The 27,482-nt window shown below is 42.2% G+C and overlaps 1 protein-coding gene across 2 annotated transcripts in view; it reads right to left on the bottom strand.

Annotated features, from left to right (window-relative positions):
* Window positions 1–411: 411 nt before the first annotated feature.
* LOC148845952 (C2 domain-containing protein / GRAM domain-containing protein) overlaps window positions 412–27,482 on the bottom strand; it is a 115,251-nt gene continuing 88,180 nt past the window's right edge. Inside the window, exons 16-18 of one of the 2 annotated variants that reach the window (XM_088956130.1) lie at window positions 10,378–10,441; window positions 900–961; window positions 412–751 (exon numbers count right to left, since the gene is read on the bottom strand). In XM_088956130.1, coding sequence (XP_088812256.1) covers window positions 635–751; window positions 900–961; window positions 10,378–10,441 — 243 coding nt within the window. In that variant the 3' untranslated portion in view covers window positions 412–634. The remainder of the gene's footprint in view (window positions 752–899; window positions 962–10,377; window positions 10,442–27,482) is intronic. The other variant, XM_088956131.1, reaches the window with a different exon arrangement.

The following is a 27,482-nucleotide window of genomic DNA, read 5'->3' as shown; positions in this document are numbered from 1 at the left end:
CACAAATTTTCACCATATCCAAAGTGTATCTTAAAATTGCCTTTCATATACTCTTTGCATTTCCGATATTTTGAACTTGACACAACCCCAACCAACATAAAGCCAACTAAATATTCCTAATTATCTAATCAATCTGCATATTCTTGTTGATACAAGAACACCATAATCAAAGTGTGTTGTTTTACAGGCGTAATATTTACTATTTCAACAGTTCAACCATTGGGTCATCCCCAAAGAAAGTTTAACTAATAAGGCCTCGCAAGGCTAAATCAGTAAATTCATCCTTTAAACACATACAATACAAGCTCTAAGTTATCTGTGCCATGATCAAATGGTTCAGTGGTAAATGCATTTCACAAAGCACCCTACTGCTAAAATATGAAACAAACTTTCACCTTTGTCCATATATCATGTTGCAGAAAACTCCCATTGGCATTACACATAGGAGTATTACAAGGGTAACACGCCACTGGTTCTTTTCCAAGAATACAGGGCAGCGATACATAAGATGTACAAAACCAAAAACAAGCATTGTTTTGGGACAACAAATCAGATTGTAATACTGATACAAGAAAAGAATTACAGGGATATCTGTTGGGCCAACATACACCCGCTAATTTGATATTTGGCAATATCACCTGTCTTGTGATATGGAGGGAGGAATCACCACTTCATTGATTTCAATACCGGCAGCCTTTGACTTGAGATATGAACGGGCTAAATCCAACATCAACTCCACTTCTTTCTTATACTGCAATATAAAGTAATGAACTTTCAGACGTGCATAATCACTTCATCTTCAGGGAAAATAGATGTCAAAATCTGAGATCTGTTATGTAGAGCATTTAAAGTCCATATAATCAAAATCAGAAAGTTGCAGTTTTGCCAGATGTACAGACCTCGTTGATAGCTCCTGCTTTAATCTTGGATTGCATCACACACCATTTTTTGAAATGTGCACCTGTAAAGATAGAGACATATCCCATTAAATGATATAGTTTGAGGATTTGATGTGTTTCTTTTTACCAAAAGCATGAAAAACCATGGCTTGAGTCTGAGAACAACCACTTTATACAGAAAAAAAAAAAACAAATCCAAAGGTTAGGTCCTTATCCAGTCTACCCCTCCCAACACCCCAGACAGCCAGGACCACCATTAGGTAATGGCCCATTTCTATTATTATTGTTATTGTTGGCTGAAAAATGTGCAACAATATCAAAAAGCATTTTATTAAGATTTCAAATACAACAAACACACACACACACACACATATATATATATATAGATATAGATATATATATATATATATATATATATATATATATATAGATACAGAGGAGAGGAGAAGAAAAGAAGGTGAGAGAAATTGAAAAGTGGTTCAAGAGAATGGAATGAACTTCCTGCCAGTTGACTGGTTCACTATTTGTATGTTTAAATGCATAGAAAAAAAAACTATTTTGCCCTTAATGAAGTGGGACAGAATTTAAGCTACTCTTATAATGTAAAAGTAAAGAGATCAAACTGCACCTGGTCTCACATCTTTCAACACTCTCCCTCAATCTGGAACACAAATATCATACAGCCCCAGATTGAATGTGATTCAATCTTATCCGGTTCATAGTTCTACTAAATACATCCTACCCATTGACTTTCAGACCTAAAAAAGGTAGTAGAAATAGCTTATCAAGTAGCTTTTCCCTCACAATGTGACAGTTGACTACTATATGCTTGTTCTTTTACGATTGATTGGGTTGGAAGCAATGTGAATAACATCCTAATTGTCACAATACAACTTTAGATGTGTTGGAAACAAGATAATTTATTCAAGGAGATGTTAGAGCTAAATCAACACTACTAACAACCACATCTTGCTTCTTGTTTTTTCAATAACAAAATTCCCTCTAACGAAGGAAATATATCCTGTAGGCTGTAGTAGATATCCTTTCAGTGATATACCCTATGCAGTATGCATCTTTCTAACCCTCAACTACTAGGTGACCATTTGCCTTGTACAATAAGCCATGTCCAGGAGTACCCTTATTGGATTATCCTGATCACAACCTAGTAATATTGAACCTAAGGGATTCACATAAACTAGTTTACTACACTCACTACAAACAAGATACATGGTTTCGTGATTACCGGATAATTTAGTTTGCCAACAAGTCTTCTATATCTTCTAGGATCATCATAGAGCTTATCCTAATTATTACTCAACTTGGGGATCCTTGGGAGACTGTTGGCATGGTACTCAACAAACTATCCTCTTCAAATATATTTAAGACATAGTTTGATGCATGTGCATGCAAAGATGGTATTATAGGAATTGCTTAAGCCTCTCTATCCCATAAGAGACTCACTCTTTGTAATAATGATATCTTCAAACATAGACCACTGATATGGACTTCCTATCCATTGTGTTAGGTGCTGCCTAACTCAGGATTCGTTTGAGGGAACCAACTGAGAGAGAGAGAGAGAGAGAGAGAGAGAGAGAGAGAGAGAGAGAGAGAGAGAAGAGAGGTGTTGAGGGAACACCTCATACTTGCACTGCTGACAAACTTCTTTTTTTTTGACAAGTAAAATGGAAATTTATTATAAAGGAAAAAGCAAATACAACCTAGAGAGGTGTTGAGGGAACACCTCCATACAGTGCTAAGATACAGTAGGCACACTGTTGACAAACATGACACATGGAGATGTATTTACTTATGGAATTTAGCATACCCCTCCAATAAAATTGCGAAGACACCCTCTTATATGTGTGCAGAACTCCTGAATAGCTGCCCAAAGGTGTCGCATGAAAGTAATCCAGTGATGGGCCCAAGAGGGCTGAATCCGTTGGCATTTGGAAACAGCACTATACCTTTATAGTACAGAACAGACTGAACATCCAGGTTTGGAATCTGGGTTCCGAAGTAATTGCTCCTTGATTAACTGAAGTTCCTTACTATTGGCCACCTCATCTCGTAATTGGTACCACAACACTGTCTGTAGTGGGTTGCTGGAACATGTGCAACTGAAGTAGGCTAGTGTTAGTGAAGGGGTATTTCGGTCTTTGTACCTGTTGAGATTGCTGAGTTGTTTTATTATGTTAGTTCGAGTGCCTCTTACTTAAATAAGGGCACTGATGTCTTTTCCTATCACATTAATAATATAATAACAGGTCTGGCCGAAAGTAGGGTTCGATTTTTTCCTAATTTCGAACCAGACCTTTTCTCTCTTTCTTCCTCTTTCTTCCTTCTTCTTGCTTGCTTGCTTTACTTAACTGCTAACCGACAAACAGACTTCTAGGGCAGGCCGAACTTTAACATGGTATCATAGCCAAATTAAACAAATCGGACTTGCCTAGAATTCTGTCTTCTGCGCATTCGACCTAGGTTTGTCGTGTGTGGTCGGTTGCTGTGTTTTCTCAGCCCTCCCCTAATTAATGTAGGGCTGGTACGTGTGGTGCAGTGGGTGTTTTCTTTCTTCGTGTGGTTGTCCTTCAGGCGATGAGGTAAGGAGTTTCTTTTATGCATAATTTCTGTTATGAAGCGCATAAGCGGTATGGTACAGATCGTATGGAGGGGTTTCAGGTTGTAGTGTGCTAGGGTTTATGCTGGTTTGTGTGTGATTCGAAGGGCAGTGGTGTTCACATAGTGGTGAAACTTCAGGTAGCTGTAGAGTAGGATCTGTGGTGTTGCAAGTGCAACTTTCAGCACTTATTATTGCTGAAATCAGTGTGCAGAATTCAGTGAAGTGTCCGTGTGCAGTGTGCAGTGTGTAGTGTGCAGAATTCGGTGATAAAAGAATTCAGCAATGGGAGATAACAGTGATAGTAAACCTAATGTGATGATATCTACGGACTACCTGAATGTCCAAATGACCTCCATTAAACTGAATGGGGAGAATTATGTCCCTTGGGCTAAGTCTGTAGAGGTTTTTCTGAAGGCAAAGAAGAAGGTGAAGCACATAAGAGAGGAGAAACCCTCAACTACTTCTCATGAATACGAAGACTAGGAACAAAAAGACGCACAAATCATCACGTGGTTATGGAACAGTAGGGAACCCAGAATTAGTGTGAACTTCATGTTTCTTGACACGGCCAAAGAGGTGTGGGATCATGCTAAGAAATTGTATTCTGGTCAGGACAATACAACCAGGGCATATTAACTGTATCAGGAATAATTCAATCTGCAATAGGGCAATCAGAGTCTTGAGGAGTACTATGCTGGTATGAGAAACATCCGTAATGAGTTGAATGTCTATCATCCTCTCACTCTTGATGTCAAGATTCAACAACAACAGAGGGAGCAACTTGATGTGACTCGGTTTCTGGTGGGGCTGAAATCCGAGTATGAACCAGTACGAGCCCAAATACTAGGAGGATCAGCCCTTCCATTCTTAGAGGAGGTGTTTGCTCGACTTCGGAGGACTTCCATTGGATCTATGGAAATACCCCTTCACTAACAGCTAGCAACTACTGGTTTGGGCTGATGTGACAGAGCATTTGTGACCTGATTTGTTGCGCCTGGTTGATATTCAATAGCGTAGTTGAAGCCCATTAGCTTTGAAACCCAATGCTGCTGGTCCTGAGAGAGGACATGTTGTTCCAAAAGGAACTTCAAGCTTTGGTGGTCAGTCCTGATCACGAACTTATGGCCCAATAGGTAAGAATGCCAATGCTGAACAGATAACACTACCACCATCAATTCCCGGTTGTAGACGGAAGAGTAATCTTGAGTGAGAGACAAGGCCTTTCTAAAGAAAGCAAGGGGCTGTCCTTGCACCAACACTGCCCCCACTCCCAGGCCCAAAGTGTCACACTCAACCACAAAGGGCTTGTTGAAATCAGGTAAAGTCAAGGTTGGTGGGGATGACACAAATGCTCTTAAGGCTTCAAATGCGGCCTGGGCCTTGTCAGTCCAAAGAAAGGAGTCCTTCTTCAGTAGAGCTGTCAGTGGGGCTGCGATTAAACCATAGTTTTTAATGAAATGACAGTAGTAACCCGTCAGTCCTAGGAAAGCCCGGAGCTCCTTGATGTTACTTGGGGCTGGCCACTGTCGAATAGTAGATACTTTGTCTGGATCTGCTAATACCATTCTGTCTTCCACTACATGGCCCAAATAGAGTACATGGGTTTGCCCAAAAGAACATTTCGATTCTTTGGCATAAAACTGATTTTAAAAGAGAATATCTGGAGTAATCTGCAAATCCACTAGATGTTGGACTGTACACTAAAATGTCAAAAAAAAAAAAAAAAGACTAGTAGAAAACGACATAGATGGGGCCTGAACAAGTCATTCGTTAAGGCCTGAAAAGTTGTTGGGGCATTAGTGAGGCCAAATGGCATAACCCGGAATTCATAATGGCCATCATGAGTCCAGAAAGCTGTTTTTGGTATGTCAATTTCATGAATGCTAATTTGGTATGTCACTTTCATAATGGCCATCTTTCATCTTGACAAGGACAGGGGAAGAATGGAAGAGAATGGGCTATGACTGGAGTGAAGAAAACTTTTATCCAACAATTCTTGAACCTGTTTTTCAGTCTTTTGTTTTTGAATATAGGGGTAACGGTAGGACCTTACATTGGTTGGAGGCACATCCGGCACTAGAGGAATTCTGTGATCATGACTCCTTATTGGGGGCAGATTGGTTGGCTCCTTGAAAATTATGGCATACCACTGGAGAAGATCACTTTGCTACTGCTTATAATCTGTTTGATCCACTGTATCATGGGCCTTGGATAAGACCTGCTTGATTTAATCCCCAAATAATTGGCTAACTTGGGTCCTGTGCCTCTTTCAACATAGATGCTAAATTCATTGGGCAAGACATGCTAGCTGGATGCCCTTGCAAATGTACCTTTGTTCCCCCTACCATAAAATCCATAGACAAGCAAGCCCAATTGCATAGAACTGGCCTGAGTCGTTGCAACCATTGAATTCCCAAAACAATACCAGCTCCACTTAACTCCAGTGAGTATAGATCGACAACAAACTGCTGATCTTGGATATGCAACCCAATCCTGGTGCAGATCCCATCACATTGTAGTGAGGTCCCATTTGCTACATGGAACTTGAATGTGGCGGTGCACTAAACTGGTAATCTCAACGGTCTAACCAGCACTGTAGTCATGATGTTTAGAGTGCGCTACCACTGTCAATGGGAAATTACATGTGGCGTCTCCAAACAGATGTAAATCAGTCCTCTAATGTCAAGATTAAACTTAGTGATTAGCAGAATGGAACAGATCTGAATAACTGTATAAGAGAGGAAGATGACGAAGAGAAGAGGTAAGAGAAGAAGAAGTCGAATCAATCACCCTTCTCCTCTAACCCTATTTTTATTAATCTCTGAAAAATTGATGATGACAAGTATACCCTTAAGTGGGCGGCCAGCTTGCCAGTTACATAAAGAAAATAAAGTAAGAACAAATAACAGGCCCATTAAGTGAGGCCCATCAACATAAAATAAAAGATAAAATAAAGGATATCACACGAAAGGCTGTTAGGGCCCATTCGGCCCAGTCTCTTTACACAAACAAGACCTTCCACCCTCATAATTTGAGGCAAAGAAAGGCCAACTAAGGCCTGCAATGAAATTTCAGGTTGTATGGCCTCAGCCCAACTTTGTTCTTCTTGTGTTGCCGATCTGTCCTCTTGTAGCATCCCACCTCCTTCCTCATCGACCTGGAGGATAAAAGCCTGTTGAGACTTGCATTTGTGGCTGGGACGGAACCTCTCTTTGCAGTTGTAGCAAAGATCTTTGCCTCTGCAGTTTTGCATCTCAGCCCATGAATGGAATAACAGGGCTTGGGCCTAAGTTACTTGGTGGTTTGCCCAAGATGCTTTCTTCTTTGTTGGACGCTGGTCCATCTGGCCTTACAACAATGAAAGGCTTGTTCATTTACTACCATGGGCTATTCACATGCCTTGCCCAAGTTATCTTCTCTTCTTGGATATAGGTAAGGGCTACTGCATCCATAACAGTGGAGGTCTGCATTGCCTTGATCTCCAACTATGTCTCCTCTTGGAGTCCTCCCACAAACACCCCAACTAGTGCCTTTTCTGGCCACCCCTGTACCCTTATTTCAAGCCATTCAAACTCTAATTGATAATTGCGGACAATTCCTACTTGTTTTTATCTTCGTGAGGATTTCATAAAAAATCTTCATAGCCTAAAGCCACAAATCGAACACATAGGGCATCAGTGAAGTCTAATCACAAGAGATGGGGGTGCCCTTGGAGGTACAACTGGCGATAATGTATTGCCACCAACGACACTCTATCTGGACTAGAGATTTCATTATACTCATAGAATCTTTCCCCTTGTATATCCAAGGGATTGGGTCTCCCCTAGAGAAGATCAGAAATATTACTTTGTATTCCTTTCCAATGCCAAATTGCCTCTTTGACTACTTCCTTGGTTACCCCCTTCTTGGTCGATTTCTTTGTCTTCGAAAGGTTGGTTCTGTTCCAATATAGGCAAGATAGCAGCCATGTTGTCCTTGATTTCTCGCACATTACCAGAAACTTGATGAAGCTCAACCTCCACCTAATCAATGTATGCCTCCATTGACGTAGCTCTGGTGTTGGGCATCTGGCTCTGATACTAAACTGTTAGGTGCTGCCTAACTTGAGGTTCGTCTGAGGGAACCAACCTCCGGAGGTATGAGAGAGAGAGAGAGAGAGAGAGGGATATTTGAATGAATCCAGTCCCTTTCTTCTTCCTTCTTCTAGTATTTATTGCTCAGGTAAACTGTTAAAAATTGTTATAAGTTTGTCACATTGTTCTAACGACACTCCCGCTTGGTCAAATTGCATGCTGACGTGTCTTTCTTCTGTTGTAAACCTGATACATGGGCTGGCTATTCTCATACATGGATCTTGGCTCACCACCGATCTTTGTCTTAACACATTTTATCCCAACTAAAGACAAAGTGACCAATCCTACATTGCCTCAAGCCAAAGTTCCTTACTACCCTACTAAAGCAACCAAACCAGGCCTTGGACGTTTATTTCAGACCATATGCAACATTTATAGTCTACACACCCTTTTCTCCTTCCCGTTAGTAACAAAACCATGAAGTTTCTCTAAATATACCTCTTCATGCATATCACCATGGAGAAAGGTATTTTTAATTGATGCTAGAACAATGGTCAAGGGAAATTAGCAACAAAGAAAAATAATAACTCATAGATATGCAATTTTTTTGATAGATAACAAAAAAAAAACTGTTATTAAAAGAACAAAAAGAAATGTACAAAATTAAAAGGCCAAGCTATAATCAGTAACAATATGGGCCTATAAACCCTTTTAAGTTGTACCTAAATATGACTCTCTGATGCAGGACCCAAAGAGTCAATGCTTGAATTTCCAAGCTTTTAATGTATTTCTATATTTTGGACAGTAAGGGTATTTCAGTCATTTTAACTAGCGTTTAGGAAACCAGACTGGACTAGTTGGTTGGACCAGTTAAACTGTAACCTAGGGCCCTAGCCAGTAGGTCACACCCCAATAATGCCATTTGTTAAAAAAATGGTGAAAACCAGCTGATCAGCCACTTTAACCAGAAAAAGGTGACCCAATCCCGGTTTCATGAAATCGTTCAGGCCATTAAATAATTGAAATTTTAAAACGTGTTTGACAAGACTTGAACCCATGACCTCTTATTTTCATATATTGCTTAATTACCACTAATCCACCTCTTTACTTGTGTTATTTAATGACTCTTTATTGTAAATATTGCTTTATTACACATATTTTAGAGAAAATGTAAATTAAGAGACTTGAACCCTAGTAATTTTCTTTAAAAATTAAGAAATTTTCCATTCATCCACCATATTTTAGTATATAAAAACTTGTAGAATATATTATATAGTATTTATATGACCCATAGTATATATACATATATGCCACATCATCACGCTTTGACCTCCGCTCAACCCAGTCTGAACCTCTGATCCATGAACCTCTCCCTTCTCCAGTTCGATGCCTTATCTGGTTGTTTGAACAGTGATTTTAACATGCGTCTTTGGAGTCCAGACACATATATAGGATATATTGTTCCCTACTAACCTAAGACAAAATATATCCTAGACAGACCCATATCCCCCCTTTTTCTAGACCCCTCAATGCCAAACCTTGGGCTTAAGCCATCATCACATGAAAAGATTGGATTATACACAAACTCTGAAAGGATATATTAAATCAGAATTTTTGTCTTCAACATTCATATAGCTCCATGTCATCAATGTGGGGGAAATGAAAAGAGATTCTACGTCGAAATCAGTTTGTCCTATTGTTTAGGCTTATAAGAAATGGTTTCACAATTTTTTTCTTGCCATAGAAAAACAATTCATAAGCCATCTGATTTGGATTTCAGAGATATTCCAATTTATGATTTGAATTATGAACCCGAAGGGTTTCAATTTGAATCTTTTTTTCTTTTTTTTTTTTTCGCAAAAGTCTTGATGAATTTTATTTGAATCCTATGATTTGATTCATGACTTATATGATACATGCAATTCATGCAATTTGAATCAATTCAATTAAAAATTAGCTCTCGGATTTGTCATTTCTTTGTTTATTTTAGGGTTCATTTGGGAAGGATGGAGCTTTGATTGATGTGCTTTCACTAATTTGGGCTTTCCAGGTGGGGCCCATCTGTAAAGTTAGAAGCCCCTACATGAATGCCGTCCCAAACAGGCACTAATTTTTGTCAAGGGAGACTTGTTTTAAATCCCTTAATAGAAAATGATTTATTTAGGTTATTTATAGATTCCTTAGAAACCATATTGAGTTTTTTTTTTCATCATATATATTTAAAAGAGACATTTTTATGCCCAACATTTGACTTCAAGAGCAAACTTGATAACATCATCTTAGGCTTCTAATGTAAAAGTGGTAAATTGTATTGTTTTAGGTGAATATATGATAGATATGAACTACAAATAGGGTAAATTCACTTCTCTATATAGAGTTAGATTTTGAGAAAATCACAAGTTCATAAAAAACAGAAAATATCTTATGATTTACTACATGATTCATGATTTGATTCAATTCAACTTTCTCCATGATTACGATACCATCATAATTTTGAAAACATTGGGCATCGGCACTAATATATTTTCCTGATAATGTCTGCAGGAGTTCCATTTAACAGAATATAAACAAAAACAAAATTACCTAATCAAAGATACACATGGAAAAATCATTTTAGAAATTTTGGTTGATAGAGAAGATCATAACAAGCAAAATTCATTGATACCATCCCAGCACATGGAGTTGAGAGAGCATCAAATGATAGCAGAGGAGTTAAAAGAAACAATCCAAGGATCAGAAGCTTAGCCAGGCACAAAGAATAAGGGAAAGTTAAGGATTAGAAGCTTACCAACTTTTATATCTAGATTACAGGAGGTTTCAGAGTTGGTCTGCAAGGACCACTTGCAGTGGACCTGAAACAAGAATAACATTTTCTAGTCATTTTTATATTAGAAGGGGAAAAGAAACAATCCAAGTAAAGAATCATTTATCTTGCAGAGAATATGTCATCATGCTACCTAAATAATGAGATATTATTGTATCAGATTAAAGACAAATCCTCTCCAAAGCGTGCCTTTACATTTTATCCAAGAAGCAGGCATGGTAAGCACCATTTTATGAATTTCTAAGAAAGATTGTGTAAGTAGCCCCAAAGTTACATTAGGGAGACAATCTCCATTCCCCATGAAACCCACTTTTTATTGCACAAAGTTCTCTTGCTTCTTATGGCAGACCCCCAATACATTTGATCCCTGTTGGCTCCTTGTCTTTCTAGGGCATCTGCCATACCATTGACTGTTCTCTGTATGATTAGAAAGTGGCTCTCAGTCTCAGCTTCCTTTCTAGAAATGTTACCATTCTCATAGCGTGCCTGTATCACCAAGGTCGTTGGGTATAGTTTTCTATCCACCCAATGATAGTTTGTGTATCACCCACCACAATCATGTCAGTATAGTTCAGTCTCTTCCCTAGATTTAGCCAATGGATCACTGCCATCAGCTCCATCTTAATCGAATAACCTTGACCTGTAGGGCCTCAATAGTTAGTCACTAATACATTATCATTCTGGAATGGAAGAAGGGAGAGAAGAGAAGAGAGTTTGCAAGATATTAGCGGCAGTACCCTACTTGGCTTATATATTAGGGTGCCCAAATATAATGGGGATATTACAGGAATACCCCTGATTACAACTTAACAGAAAAGAAAATAAAACAGGCCCACTAATGATCCATTACAAACTAATAACAGTCCAGGCCCTTCAGGAATAGGAGGGATGCTGAGAGATAAAGACAGCAGTATCTTAGCTTTATTCTCTGGCTCTGTGGGTATAGGAGACTCAGATTGCAGATCAGTTAGGGGGTTCAGAATTTGCTTATTGAAGGAGATTCCAAAGTTGTTGTGGGAGGGTTAAAGAATCCAGATTCAGTTATTTGGTGCTACAGGGACAGTATGAGAAAAGTTAAGTGGTATTCAAGGAACATGATTGTTAATTCTCAGTGGGTGAGTAGAACAGCTAATGCCATAGCGGATGGATTAGCTAAGCAAGGGGTATCAAGGGAACGTCTATTCTGGGCAGCTCTGTAATTTCTTTTCTGAGCTCAACATAATACTTTGCTGTTGGTAAGGAGAGGTAGCAGCTCGTGCCTCTCCTCGGGTATCTGTTTTTGTAACATCATCTTATTATATCTGAATAATTTACCATTCATTTATCAAAAAAAAAAACAGTTCAACACTCCCCCTTAAGCTGGGCTGTATATATCTGTCATTCCCAACTTGGTACAGATGTCCAAATGTTGGGTACCTAAAACACCCTTGGTGAAGATGTCACCCAACTTATCCATAGAATTTACATAAGGAATCCAGACTTCACCAGCTTCAAGATTCTCACTAATGAAATGTTTATTGACTTCGATATGCTTTGTTCATTCATGCATCACAAAATCGTGGGCTATATTGATTGCTGCCTTGTTGTCACAATACAATGATATTGGACTGTGAACTTCAACACCCAACTCCTTTAACATATTCTTTAACCACAAAATTTCTGCAATTCCATGTGCCAAGGCCTATATTCTGCTTCTGCAGTTGACCTAGCAACCACCGTATGTTTTTCACTTCTCTAAGTTACCAAAAACAAAGGTGCAATAACCTATAGTAGATCTCCTATCATCAACTGCGCTGACCCAATCAGCATTAGTGAAGGCTTCTACCTTTGAATGGCCATGCTTGGAAAAGAGGATACTTTTACAAGGAAACCTTTTCAAGTACTTCAGAACATGCTCTCTGGTTGCAAGATGAGTAGCCCTAAAGGCATGCGTATACTGACTCAATACCCCAACAGCATAAGCAATGTCGGGCCTAGTCATGGATAAATACAACAATCTCCCAATAAGCGAACTGCCTTACATCAGAGAGAGGTTCACTACCTTCTTCACCAAGCTTATGATTACTATCAATTGGAGTATTTGTAGGCTTGACTCCAAGCTTACCAATGTCCTGTAGAAGATCTAGGATGTACTTCTGAGAAATAAAGATGCCTTTGTCTGATCTCGCAACTTCAATTCCAAGAGAGTACGTTAAAGGACCTAGATCTTTGACATCAAACTGAGCCCCCAAGAATCTCTTCAACTCTTAAATCTCTTACTCCCATTTTCCCGTAATGACAATGCCATCCACATAAACTAAAAGAACAGCCAAATGATCTTGATCCCCTTTTCTCTTAACAAAGTATGTTCACTCTGACACTGTTTGAAACAAACACGCTTGACTTCATTATTAAATCTACCGAACCAGGCCCTTGGATGCTGTTTTAGACAGCATAACAACTTCTTGAGAAGACAAACTTTGCCTTTTGTTTCCTCTTAAGTAAAACTTGGAGGTTGAACCATATAAACCTCCCCCTCAAGGTCACCATTTAGGAAAGCACTTTTCAACATCTAACTAGTGCAATCCCCAATCAAATATTGTAGCAAGGGAAAGGACACAATGAAAACAAGAGCAAAAGTTTCTGTGTAGTCAACTCCATATGTTTGGGAGAAACCCTTGGCCACCAACCTTGTCTTATATCTTTCCATTGAGCCATCAACACAATAGTTAACAGCAAACACCCACTTGCATCCCACAGGTTTTTTACCCTTAGGAAGGTCCACCAAATACCACATGCAATTCTTATGAAGAGCATCAAGCTCCTCTAGCATTGCATTTTTCCACTTAAGAGCATCAAGCTCCTCTAGCATTCTCATGAAGAGCATCAAGGCCTCTGCAGCAAACTTAGGAACAGGTACAGTAGAGATGGAAGATAGAAAAGAATGATAAGAAGATAAGTTGCTATAAGTGGTAAAATGACTAATGGGATGCTTAGTTGTGCATGAATGGTTACCTTTTCCACTTAAGAGCATCAAGCTCACATGCAATTCTTATGAAGAGCATCAAGCTCCTCTAGCATTGCATTTTTCCACTTAAGAGCATCAAGCTCCTCTAGCATTCTCATGAAGAGCATCAAGACCTCTGCAACAAACTTAGGAACAGATACAGTAGAGATGGAAGATAGAAAAGAATGATAAGGAGATAAGTTGCTATAAGTGGTAAAATGACTAATCGGATGCTTAGTTGTGCATGAACGGATACCTTTTCGAACAACCATAGGGAGATCAAGGTCACAAGTAGGATCAAAAGAAGCGGCATTACCTAGTTTTGAAGGAAATGCACTACTCTTCAGGTTTTTCTCCTGAGAATCTGCCAGTACAAGGGGAGTAGCCTCAAGTTCCACTTTATCTAGTCACACATGCTGATCCAAAGAACAAGAATGAAATCAAGATAGAGTACACACGATAGACTAGAGCACGGACAAGAGAATGAGAACGACATGAAGCAAGGGAATCGAAGATTGGGGTGTGGAGGTGGGAATAAGAATTCACTTCTCCAAACTACTATTCTCCCCTTGAGGAGAAGCAAGAAAGAATGGTTAACACATATCCCTTTTGAGTGGTGGGATATCCTAGAAAATACAATAGAATGTGGATCAAGTTCAGCATGAGACGGAGACAAATCTTAAACAAAACACCAATGTCCTAAAGTACAAATCGGGATGGAAAACAATGGGGGCTTAGGAAACAAGAGTTGGTGTGGGGCCTTGAACTTGAGAACACAAGTAGGCATACAATTTGATAAGAAATGCAGCTATCAACACAACATCAACCCAGAATCTCCTAGGTACATGCATATTGTTAAGCCTAGTGGAGGAGAAGACCCAGGCGAAGCAAGTCAGACCCAACGGGCCCATGCGTTAGTCCAGAACACCACACGAATCATGCGGGTGGCACCACCCATTACGTTCATATATACCCGACACCCACGTATCGAAAAGTAATCATAGACTGTGAAAATGCTCAGAATCGAGTACAGGTTGTTAGCTAACCATTTACAATATAGGCCAATGAACGAATGCATGAAGGATAGTGATGAATCATTGAGATTTCTCTTCCTCTCCCTCTATCTCTATCTCTCTCACACACTCTCTCTCTTTCTTCTCTCTCTCGTCTTCTACCTCTAGTCCATTTTAGGAGGGTGAGCTCCCTCGAACCAACTCATCGGTGATAGAATAGCAGCGGGACTTATCAATTGGTATCAGAGCCTTGCTACGATGCCAACCACCAGGGCCTCGTTTGTATAAGAGAGGATTGAGCGCTTAGAAGGAGAAGTTTGACAGACCACCAATGAGCCGAGAGAAATCAAGGAGACCCTCTCAGCACTAGTAGGCCAGTTTGAACGAATGTATCAGCTCCTAGATCCACAGAGGTTGAAGAGCAGCGGCATTGGGCGAGGAGGAGCATTTCCAGTCAAGGCTGCCAACATCGATTTTTCTCTGTACTTAGGTGATGATCCCATTCCCTGGATTTATCGAGCTGAATGCTACTTTGAATTCCATGAGACCACGGCAGATCAGAGGGTCTCCATTGACGCAATACACATGGATGGTGAAGCTATCATGTGGTACCAATGGTACCGTAAAACCCACCCTCAGACCACCTAGTTAGACCTTACCGAAGCCTTACGTGTGAGGTTCGGTCCTTCTGGTTATGAAAATTTCAATGAGTTACTCTCCCAGGTGAGGAAAACAGGGACAATGAGGGAGTATCAGAATGAATTTGAATGGTTGGCCACTCGGGTTCACGATTGGCTGGAGGCTGCACTGGTGGAATGCTTTATAGGGGGCTTAAGGGAAGGCATCTACATAGAGGTGAATACCATGCAGCCGACCACCCTGATAGCAACAGTGGGATTGGCCAAACTTCAAGAGGAGAGACTGGACCATCTTAAGAAATTAGGGAGGCCTAATGGACCTCGGGCGGGCCTGACTCAGAAAGGACCCTATCCCAAGACGGATTCAAAACCTGGGCCTCTACTTCCAACCCCTACTACTCCCAAGCCGGTTCCCTTACCAGCTCCATCTAACAGAAAGACTCGAGCTATGACCCTCCCTTACTAGAAACTATCTTGGACAAAAAATGCAGGCTGGTAGGGAGAAAGGCCTCTGCTATAATTGCGACGAAAAATTCATTCCAGGCCACAAATGCAAGGCCTAGCAGGTATATCTTCTACAAGTAGGAGAAGATGATTATGAAACCCAAACTGGTGATCTGGGGGTTCAGTAGATGGAGGTGATACCAGGGAGAGAATATTGTGTTATATCCCTTCAGGCCCTAGCTAGCTACTAGGCCCCAAGGACCATGCTAGTACAAGGGCTGATCTCAGGGAAGAGAGTGGCTGTCTTGATTGATAGTGGAACCTCTCTGAATTTTATTACTCCCCGGCTAGCCAAACAACTTGGGTTAATGATAGAACCCGTCTCTTCGTTTGCAGTTAGTGTGGCCAATGGCCACCAAATCTCTTATGATGGTAGGTGCAAGTCAGTGGAATTGAAGATTTAGGGGTACCAATTTAAGGTGGATCTACATCCGTTAGAATTCACTGGGGCAGATGTTGTCTTGGGCATACAATGGCTACAGTTGTTGTGCCCTGTAGTGCGTAACTGGGTTGACTTGACCATATAGTTAAACTATGAGGGTAATTCCTACACGTTAAAAGGGATTAAGGCCCAACCCCGTAACCGCTGACAGTTTGGAGGTGGTTCTCAAGAGCTGTCAACAAGACTCTATTCCATTGCTGATGAGCATGGGTTCCATGCCCCCAATGGGCCCACTCCACTCACAGGAAACACTAGCCCATCCCCAAGCCAAGCCCAACAACTCCAATTATTGCTTCAGTCCTACTCTGCATCTTCCAAGAACCTACTTCATTACCACCCACTCGAGCCCATGATAACCGGAATACTATCCAACCCGAAGCCCCACCCGCCAATGTCAGACCCTACCGCTACCCCCATTACCAAAGAGTAAAGGTGGAGCGTATGGTGACAGAGCTGTTAGACAAAGGTTTTATCTGGTCCAGCAGCAGCCCCTTTTCCTCCCTAGTGATTCTGGTAAGAAAGAAGGATGGAAGTTGGAGATTCTACGTGGACTATAGAGCCTTGAACCGCATCATGGTCAAGGACAGATATCCCATACCTTTGATTGAAGAACTATTTGATGAGTTGGGCCAAGCTACATACTTCTCTAAGATGGACCTACAATCAGGATACCATCAGATCCAGGTCCACCCTGAGAACGTCCACAAAACTGCATTCAGAACCTCAGATGGGCATTTTGAGTTCCTAGTGATGCCCTTTGGGCTGACCAATGCCCCCCTTCATTCCAGAGACTCATGAACGAGATTTTCAAGCCTTATCTGCGCCTACTTGTCCTGGTGTTCTTCGATGATATACTTGTTTACAGTTCAAGTTCGGCCTCCCATTTGGAACACTTGCAGTGTGTGTTAAACCTACTACGACAACACCAATTGTTCACCAAACCCTCAAAGTGCTCGTTTGGACAGACCCAAATCATCTACTTGGGGCATACCATTTCTGGAGGACAGGTATACACAGACCCAGAGAAGATTAATTGCATGGTCTCATGGGCCCAACCCATCTCTCCACGGGCCCTCAGTGGGTTCCTTGGGATGACTGGTTACTACCGCTGATTCATTAAAGGATATGGGGTTCTTGCCGCTCCCCTCACACGACTGTTGGAGAAGTCATTTGTGTGGGACCAACAAGCTGAAGAAGCCTTTCAGGCACTCAAAGAAGCCACCACCATTCCACCGACACTGGCCCTCCCTAATTTTGATCCAGAGTTTATAGTGGAGGCTGATGCCTCAGGTAAAGGAATCGGTGCAGTTCTGATACAGCAAGGCCAGCCCTTGGCCAACTTCAGCAAGGCTCTTTCTCTATAGGCTCAAGCTAAGTCTACTTATGAGAAGGAGCTCATGGCCATTGCTTTGGCAGTTCAAAGATGGAGAGCATATCTTTTGGGCCGAAGGTTTATTGTCAGGACGGACCACTGCAGCATTAAGCACCTGTTGGAGCAGCGAGTTTTGGGCCCGGATCAACATAAGTGGGCCTACAAGTTAATGGTGTTCGACTTTGCTATTGAATACACGCCTAGGGCCTCTAATGCTGTGGCAGATGCACTCTCCAAAGCTGATGACTTTCACTGATGGTATTGTCATGGCTAAATTATCCACTATCTACACAATTGAAGCAAGAAGCCCAGGATGATCCCCATTTAACCCAAATTCGGGCCTGGATCCTTGAGGATTCTGCACAGGCCTCGGGATACACAGTCCAGAACAGGATTCTCTACTACAAGGGTCGTATGGTGGTGTCGGGAGAATCCAAATATCATCAAGAGCTTCTTCAACTCTTCCATAACTCGGCCCAAGGGGAACACTCTGGAGCTCTCCGCACCTATAAACGCCTGGTAACCCACTATTACTGGAAAGGCATGAAACAGATGGTGCAAGAGTTTGTGGCCCGATGTACTATCTGACAGCAGCAGAAATATAGCACCCAAACTCCATCCGGGTTGCTGCAACCTCTACCCATTCCGGAGAGGGTGTGGGAAGAAGTCACTATGGACTTTATAACTGGGTTACCCACGTTCCATCGGAAATCAGTAGTGCTGGTGATGGTGGACCGACTGAGTAAATATGCTCACTTTATAAGCCTCTCCCGACCCTACTCAGCAATTACAGTGGCCCAAGCTTACATCCGGGAGGTAGCCAAACTCCACGGGATACCAGTCCATTTTAACAGATTGGGATCCCCTCTTCATGAGTGCTTTTTGGAAGGCATGCTTCACTGCTCAAGGGGTCCGAATGTTGCATTCTACCAGCTACCATCCTCAGTTGCTTGGAGACATACTTGCGATGTTTTGTGGGTGATAGGCCCAAACAGTAGAACCAGTGGCTACCCTGGGCTGATTATTGGTGTAATACCACGTTCCAGGTTTCAGCTGGAAGGGCTCCCTTTAAGGTGTTGCATTACGGACCTCCTTCCATCCTGCCTTATGAGTCGGGCACTTCGCTGGTAGCCGAGGTGGAGACACAATTACAGGCAAGAGACAGTACACTCAAGCTCCTCAAATTCCACTTACAACAAGCCCAACAACGAATGAAATTAGCCTATGACAAGAAGCATCGGGAATTAGAGTTCTTGGTTGGGGACTGGGTTTATCTATGGCTCCAACCGTATAGACAGGCCTCTCTGGTGAAGAGGGCACCCCAGAAACTATCTCCAAGATACTTCGGCCCATTTCAGGTGGCAAAGCAAATTGGGCTTGTGGCCTACCATCTTCACTTGCCCACCGAGCATAGTTGTCAAGACGATGCCTAGGCAACTAGGCGGTTTTACAGTGTCACCTCACCCAAACGCCTATGTTTTGTATACTAGGCAACCGCCTAGAGACTTAGGCGGGTGCCCAAACACAAGGCGTTCAGTTCTCTTTTTCTCGAAAAAGCAGTGGCTTTTTTTCTAAAAAGCAGGGGCTTCTTCTTCTTCTTCTTCTTCTTCTTCTTCTTCTTCTTCATCTTCCTCCCTTCCTAATTACTGGCTTCCTACACTTATTATTTTTAACAGTCGAACCTACTCTACTCCCTTCCTAGTTCCCAAACTTATAAAATAGTTTAGGTCAGATTCCATCGCCTAGGCGCCCCATGGTTGCCTAGCCTTGCCTAGTTGCCTTGACAACTATGCTACCGAGTGCTAGTTGTACCCCGTCTTCCATGTCAGCCTTCTGAAGCCGTGCTTGGCTTCCACCGATGTTATCAGCCCCACTTTTCCACAATTCACAAAGGCATGGGAAGTGGTGTTCGAGCCACTGGTGATCAAAGATTTGCATTGGGTTCGCAAGGGCAGTAAGGTCCTTAAGCAGGCTCTAGTCATATGGTGTGGTTTGCCTCAAGAGGATGCCACGTGGGAGGATAATAACCAACTTCAGAAGCAGTTCCCCACCCTCAACCTTGAGGACAAGGTCATTCTCGAAGGAGACGGGAATGTTAAGCCCAGTGGAGAAGACCCAGGCGAAGCAAGTCAGGCCCAACAGGCCCATGATCAATCCAGAACACCAAACGAATCACGCAGGTGGCACCACCCATTACGTTCGTTATATACCCGATGCCCACATATTGAAAAGTAATCATAGACTGTGAAAATGATCAGAATCGGTTACAGGTTGTTAGCTGGCCATTTACTATATAGGCCAACGAACGAATGCATGAAGGGTAGTGAATGAATCATTGAAATTTCTCTTCCTCTCCCTCTATCTCTCTCTTTCTCTCTCTTTCTTCTCTCTCGTCTTCTACCTTTAGTCCATTTCAGGAGGGCAAGCTCCCTCGAACCAGCTTATCAGTGACAGAATAGCAGCAGGACTTATCACATATGCAACATCAAACTTTGAGCCACTTCTAGGAGATGCATGTTCTCAGCAATACCATTTTGTTGTGGGGTCCTGGGGCAAGAACTCAAATGAATATAGTACCATGCTAGGAGAAAACATATCCCAATCATCTTGGAAGTATTCTCAAGCAATGTTAGCATGAAAGTTTTGCCCTTCCACATGAAACTGAACGAATACCATTTTTGGAAATCTTGTATTATTTTTGGAACTTCATCTCATGAATGAAATAAATAAATTCACGTGCATCTTGAGAAGTCATTAATGAAACTAATGAAGTATCTGGAACCTCCTTCAGCAACAATAGTAGTAAGGCCCCACACATCAAAGTGAACAATTTGAAAAGGAAATTCAACAATTTTATTTCTTGGAGGAAAACTTGTTCTATAATGTTAACTTAAAGGACAAGTTGGACACTAAAGTGAAGACATAGACACTAACTTAAATAATGTTGGAAACAAGACTCTCAAAGACGAAAAAGACAAATGTCCCAAAAGGTAATGCCACAACAAATATGGGCTTTATAACCGAGACTTTCAGACTGACTCACAAAACTTGTTGTATTACTTAACTCTAGAGCAACAACATTATCTAGAATGTAGAGACCATCAACCACACAACCCTTACCAATCGTTCTCCCAAAAGTCAAATCTTGGAAAAACATAGAAATCAGATAAAAAGATTACACTGCAATTCAAGAATCTTGTGATGCAACCAACAGATAAAAGACTAGTAGGAAATTTGGGAACATGATAGACTGAATGAAGAACCCTATTTTGTAAGGGCACTGGACCTTGGCCAGCAATGGTGGTGTATGAACCATCAGCCAGCCTAAGTTTGTCTCTAATAGATTAGGCTTACCAGTCATATGGTTGGTTGTCCTAGAATCAATGATCCAAGGTTTTGAGGATGAAGTAGACACATGAAATGCAGAGGCCTAGTTACCTGAAGTGGATATATGAGAGGTACGAGGAGTGATAGATGTAGAGAACTCTAATGTGGACCCCACTGCTGTGGTCCCCACTGTGTTCGTATGGCAGCATAGCATATATTTTTTGTTAATTATGTCAGTGTTAGTTGGTAGTTATTTCAGTTTGTTATTACAGCTTGTTATTTCAGCTTTATTATTAGTTTATTTTCCATGTAAGCAATAAGGGCAATTCATCCCTTTTACAATTAGTCAACATATATAAATATTAAGAGTGGGTCGGCAAATCATTAAGATTGATCCTCTCTCTCTTTTCTAAAACCCTTAGTGTGCTGCTGCTTTTCTCCCTCTCTTCTTTTCTTCCTCTTTTCTTCTTCTGAAATCTTTTCCTTGACTTTCGAATTCAAGACTGATTGTAGTCTTGATCGACTACTTGATATCAGAGCCAGATTTAGGGTTTCTCATGTGAGTCTGATCCAGCCAACCACATGAGAGTTGCCTAGGGCTGGAAGACTAAGAAGGAGGATCGGCTGATTCTTGGAGGCTACTGGTAGTGTGCGGCTACTACTAAGAAGATTGTAGAAGGCTGGGAGAGTTCCAGTAGTTAGGAAGAATTAGAAAAGGCTTCGGATCCCCAAGATTAGGGTTCTGCATCAGACAGAAGGTGGCGGCCAGAGATTTTCTTTCATAAAGTAAGTTTTTGCTTAAGAATAACCTTGAAAGAACCATCTTGGTCTATTCTGAGAGGTGCGACTAGAAAATCTTTTTTTTCCTCTTTAGGGTTTTGAGAGAAAACCCTAAATTTCAGAACTGTCATTGGCTTCAGATCAGATCAGAACTGGGTTCATACAGAACTTTGTTTTTCTCTTGTTTGTGGAAGACCTAGGCCGGCTGTTATCAGTTGTCTAGGTGCTGTTTTCTATTACAATAGCTTCAAAAGGTTTTATTGCTAATTCTTAACCAAGAATGGAGTTCAAGAATCAGGGGGAAGGTGCTTTTGGGACTAGCAATTCTGGTAACATGTCTGAGAATGCATTTCAGATTACAACTGTGAAGTTTGATGGATCCAACTACTTAGAATGGGCCCAATCGGCCATGATGGCTATTGGGGGTAGAGGAAAACTTAGACACCTGTTGGGAGATGTGAAAGAACCATCTAAGGAGGACCAAATGTAAACGAAATGGGTTCAGGAGAACTATTTGGTTATGACATGGCTGTGCAACTCTATGCAGCCACATATCAGCCGAAACTATTTGTGGGAGAAACCAGTCTCCGTTGCTAGGGCCTATGAAAGAGACCTACTCCCAACCCCTTAATGTCGCTAGGGCCTATGAATTGAAGTGTGAGGTTAATAACCTTAAGCAAGGAGAGAAACCAGTCTCCGTTTACTTCTCTACTTTGAAATCTTTGTGGCATGAAATTGACCACCTAGAAACACTTGAGTGGGAAAGTCAGGAGGATGCACAGACAATAGAAAGCAAGTTGAAACTAATAGGGTTTTTGAATTCCTAGCTGGTCTGAATCCTGACTATGATATTGTGAGACAGCAACTAGTAACAAGGGACAATGTGACCTTATCTCAAGCCTACTCATTGGTGCATAGTGAAGAGACAAGGAGAAAGGTTATTGATGTAACCGTTTCTGGTCACGTACCAATTTTTGTGATGTATCAATTTTTTTTGGCTAAGTACCTCGTCATTTGACCTACTGCCAGGTGGCCTGTGACTCAGAGGATGATGGAGCCCCTTGGTGGCGAACTGCCTGGTGATGAGCTACTTGGTGACGAGCTCCCTGGTGGAGAACTGCCTGGTGACGAGTTCCCTGGTGGAGAACTGCCTGGTGACGAGCTCCCTGGTGGAGAGCTACCTGGTGACGAGCTCCCTGGTGGAGAGCTACTTGGTGACGAGCTCCTTGGTGGAGAGCTGCCTGGTGACGAGCTCGTCACTTGACCTACTCCTAGGAGGCCTGTAACTCAGAGGGTGGTGGAGCTCCTTGGTGTAGCGCAACCCGATTGCCCTCTGCATGAGGTGATCTCCTCAACTTTGTAGGTGGCGGGAGCTGAGGGATCGGCGATAACTCCATCCTTTTCTCCTATTTGTAAGCGGCGGGAGCTGAGGAACCTACGAGAACTTAATCAAAGGACCCAGGGGTGTTTACCCAGCGGGGACTCTCCGATGCCTAAGTTAGCATTCTGATTGCAGAGAGCTTGGAGAGAAATGAGAGAGCTAGAGAGCTAGAGAGCAGGGATTTCCTCCATTTTTCCATTCCCTCCCCACTTGGCTTTGGGGGTCGGAGTCCTTATATAGTGGTGCCCAGTCACATCAGGCGTAACCGCCACTGCCCAAGCCATTACTGCTAGGACTGAGGTGACAGGTGCAGGTTGCTGCTGCAGGGTACGGACTCGTCAGGCGTGCCATGCTTTTTAGAGATGGTAGGCACGACGCCGCCTGGCAAGAGTTGTGGGCGCTGCCACTAGATCTGTTAGGTACGGTTGTCAGGCAGGAGATCTTCCTACGATACGCCAAACTACTCTTCTGTACCGAGCTACCCTACAAGTGGCGAGCTGCCCGGGGGAGCTATGTCGAGCTCCTTGGGCTATGCCGAGCTGCTTGTGGCGAGCTCTGCCGAGCTGCTTGGCTCCTTGGTGGTGACCTCCTTGGAAAGTTGCCTAGCTCCTTGGCGAGCTCTTTGGTGAGCTACCGAGCTCCTTGGTGAGCTACCGAGCTCGTGGGGTATGCATGCCATTATCGGTGGGCGTCTTATGGGTTGCCAGGTCAGCCAGGTCGGGTCGGTCGGATCATGTGTCGGGCTGATCAAGGTCGACCAGGTCGCGCAGGCCGCACCAGGCCGTGCGCAGGCAGCGTAGGCTGCGCCAGGCAGCGCGCAGGCCGATTCAGGCCACGCCAGGCCGGCCAGGCCGGTGCCCAGGTGGGACAACAACTTGGTAAGTTGTTGCCAGGGTGTCGCCTAGTTGTCACGAGGTGCCACGTGTTGCAATTTCACTGGAGGGCCAAATCTGCCCTCATCAGTTATGATGCAGCATCAGCCCTTCCCACCAGCCTTGGCAACAATTAAACCTAAGTCTGAGGGTGATACAGAAAGGGATATAAAGAAGGAAGATAAGCGGGATCTAGTGTGTGAACATTGCAAGAAACCTAAGCATACAAAAAACACATGTTGAAAGCTGCACCCTCATCTAGTCACAGCAAAACTGAAGAACAAAAGGGGTAATGCCCATATGGCTGTTAATATCGATTTTGCATCCTCATCAGGCACAAAAGGCACGCCTCTAGACACCTTAGTTGCTGTTCGGGCTGCCCTAACACAATTGGAAAAAGAAGTTGGGAATTCAGCTCAACCATCTCAATCATCATCGGACTGCCCTAACATTGGCCTCTTATCTACTTGATCATGAGATTATTCATTAGAGTACTTGTTCTTATACACCACAACAGAATGGGGTTGCCGAGAGGAAGAATAGGCACATATTGGAGGTGGCTAGAAGCATTATGTTTAACTCCAATGTGCCTATCCGTTTCTGGGGCGATGCTATTCTTACAGCAATGTATCTCATTAATCAAGTTCCTTCACGGGTTCTTGACATGAAGCCTCCCTTTACCCTTCTAAACCCCGATGAAGAATTATTTACTGTTCCCCTTAAAACATTTGGTTGCACTTGCTTTGTTCAGATCCTTGGACCTCATCGTTCCAAATTTGATCCTAAGGCCTCCAAATAACTTTTTCTCGGTTATGCACAAACTCAAAAGAGTTATTGCTGCTATGAACCTATTTTCGGGAGGAGATTCGTCTCAATGGATGTTACTTTCTTTGAGGAGGTACCATATTACCCTAGGGTTTTTCCTCAGAGGGAGAGTAGTGATAATGGGGTTAACTCATCAAAAGTTCCTTTACCTATTCCATTGAGTGATGAGGGATGTAATGGGGAGGATTGTCAGAGGTGTCAGTATTTGAGAGTCTATCACAGGCGGTGGAGGCAGGTTGATTTCGGTCATCAGCAGTCCAGGCCAGCCCCAGTTCCTTCTACGGATCCAGATCCAGGTACCACAGTCCCTTTATCAGATCCAGGTTCCCCTGAGATACCTTCCACTGTTGCTACTGATGACCTTGACCTCCCTATTGCAGTCCGTAAAGGCAAACGGCGTTGCACCACATCCACAACTCACTGCATTTCCCAGTTTCTATCCTATGATCGCTTGTCTCCCTCTTACAGGTCCTTTCTCACATCCATTGCTGATATTCCTATTCCCAGAACAGTGCAAGAAGCCTTGTCAGTTTCTAAGTGGAAAGATGCAATGAAGGTTGAAATGGAAGCCCTTCTGAGGAATAATACTTGGGAGCTAGTTGACTAGCCTAAAGGAAAGAAACTGGTTGGATGTAGATGGGTATTTACTGTGAAACATAATGTTGATGGTTCCATTGAAAGGTATAAGGCCCAGTTAGTTGCAAAGGGATTTACTCTGACTTATGGTATAGATTACTTGGAGACTTTTGCTCAAGTGGCAAAAATGACCACTATTCAAGTTCTGCTATCCCTTGCAGCTAGTTATTCTTGGCCCTTGTTCCAGATGGATGTTAAAAATGCCTTCCTCAAAGGAGACTTACAAGAAGAAGTCTAGATGCAGTTACCTCCTGGATTTTATGATGCAGAGACAGGTAAGAAAGTTTGCCGGCTGAATAAAGCCTTGTATGAACTAAAGCAGTCCCCTAGAGCTTGGTTTGATAGATTCAGACAAGCCCTTGAAAATTTTGGCTATGTACAGGCCTAGTCAGACCATACATTGTTCATTAAAAGAGTGGACTTTTCCTTGACCTTGCTTGCTGTATATGTGGATGATATTGTGGTGACAGAGAATGATAATAGTGAGATTGAGTCTCTTAAACAACTCCTTCATCAAGAGTTTGAGGTGAAAGATCTGGGAGAGCTACGATACTTCTTGGGTATTGAGGTTGCTAGATCTAAACACGGGATCTTTATTTCTCAAAGGAAGTATGTTCTAGATCTATTAGCAGAAACTGGAAAGTTGGGTGTTAAGCCTGCAAATACACCTATTGAACAAAATCACAAGATCAATGCAGAGGGTGGAGAGCCTCTTGAAGAAAAAGCTATGTTCCAACGGTTGGTTGGAAAACTCCTCTATCTTTGTCTCACACGACCGGACATCAATTATGTAGTCAACGTTGTCAATCAATATATGCACTCTCCTAGAACTACTCACCTCCTTGCAGTTGAGAGAATATTAGCATACTTGAAGAGATGTCCAGGTAGAGGTATATTATTCAAGAATAATGATCACATGAAGATAGAGGTCTATACAGATGCTGATTGGGCTGGGAGTGCTGATGACAGAAGGTCTACCTTTGGATATTGTGCCTTTGTAGGAGGTAACCTTGTCTCCTGGAGGAGTAAGAAACAAAGTGTTGTTTCTCGTTCTAGTGCTGAAGCTGAATATAGATCTATGGCTAATGTTGTGGCTGCAATCCTATGGCTGAAGTCGTTATTTGAAGAGTTGGGTATTGATTATGAGAAGCCCTTAATGTTGTATTGTGATAATCAGGCTACTATTAATATAGCTCATAATCCGGTACAACATGATAGAACTAAGCATATCGAAGTCGATCGACATTTTGTCAGAGAAAGGGTTTCGTCTCAAGAAGTGTGTCTCCCGTATATCACCTCCAGCATGCAGCTCGCAGATCTTCTCACCAAGGCTGTTCCAAGGAAGAAATTAGAGGTAGACCTATGCAAGTTGGGAATGACAAATATCTATTCCCAACTTGAGGGGGAGTGTAGAGAACACTGATGTGGACCCCACTGCTGTGGTCCCCACTGTGTTCGTATGGCAGCATAGCATATATTTTTTGTTAATTATGTCAGTGTTAGTTGGTAGTTATTTCAGTTTGTTGTTACAGCTTGTTATTTCAGCTTTATTATTAGTTTATTTTCCATGTAAGCAATAAGGGCAATTCAGCCCTTTTACAATTAGTCAACATATATAAATATTAAGAGTGGGCCGGCAGATCATTAAGATTGACCCTCTCTCTCTTTTCTAAAACCTTCGTGTGCTTTTGCTTTTCTCCCTCTCTTCTTCTTTTCTTCCTCTTTTCTTCTTCCGGAATCTTTTCCTTGACTTTCGAATTCAAGACTGATTGTCGTCTTGATCGACTACTATAGAAGTCTCCTCAAGTTGATGGAGACTCTTACCATATTCTTCCAACTGATCACGTAAGGTATTCAGTAACCCCTTCTTGGGGTTAGAACCTGTAGAGACTCCCTCTTGAGATGAACCACCAAAAACAACATTAGCCGAGCTAGAATTCTTCCCAGTGTATTGTGGTTGCTTCTTCTGGAAAGATTGAAAATTCTTAGGCTTCCCAATAAGATCCCAACATGCTTCTTTAATCTGTATGGGTTTATCATAGTGAGTACATCTTAACTTATCTTTATCAACTTCTTTTGTCTTCTTCATCCCTACACCACCTTTTTTATTTCCAGTGCCTCCCTTGGCAAAGAGAGCAACCTGTTGCTCCCCCTCTAGAGGATTCATGGCTATCCTCCTACTTTCGTCAGACTGATCCAAAGAGTACACTTCCTAAAGTGATGGGAGTTGCTTACTCCTTAATATTTGAACCCAAATGGGCTCATAAGTAGGGTTAAGACCAGCTATAAAGGT

This window comes from Nelumbo lutea, chromosome 7 (genome assembly GCF_056320005.1).
Source record: "Nelumbo lutea isolate HS-2025 chromosome 7, American lotus-T2T, whole genome shotgun sequence".
Lineage (NCBI taxonomy): Eukaryota > Viridiplantae > Streptophyta > Magnoliopsida > Proteales > Nelumbonaceae > Nelumbo > Nelumbo lutea.
The sequence above is the reverse complement of the archived record's forward strand: the minus strand, read 5'-3'. Positions and strand labels throughout refer to the sequence as shown.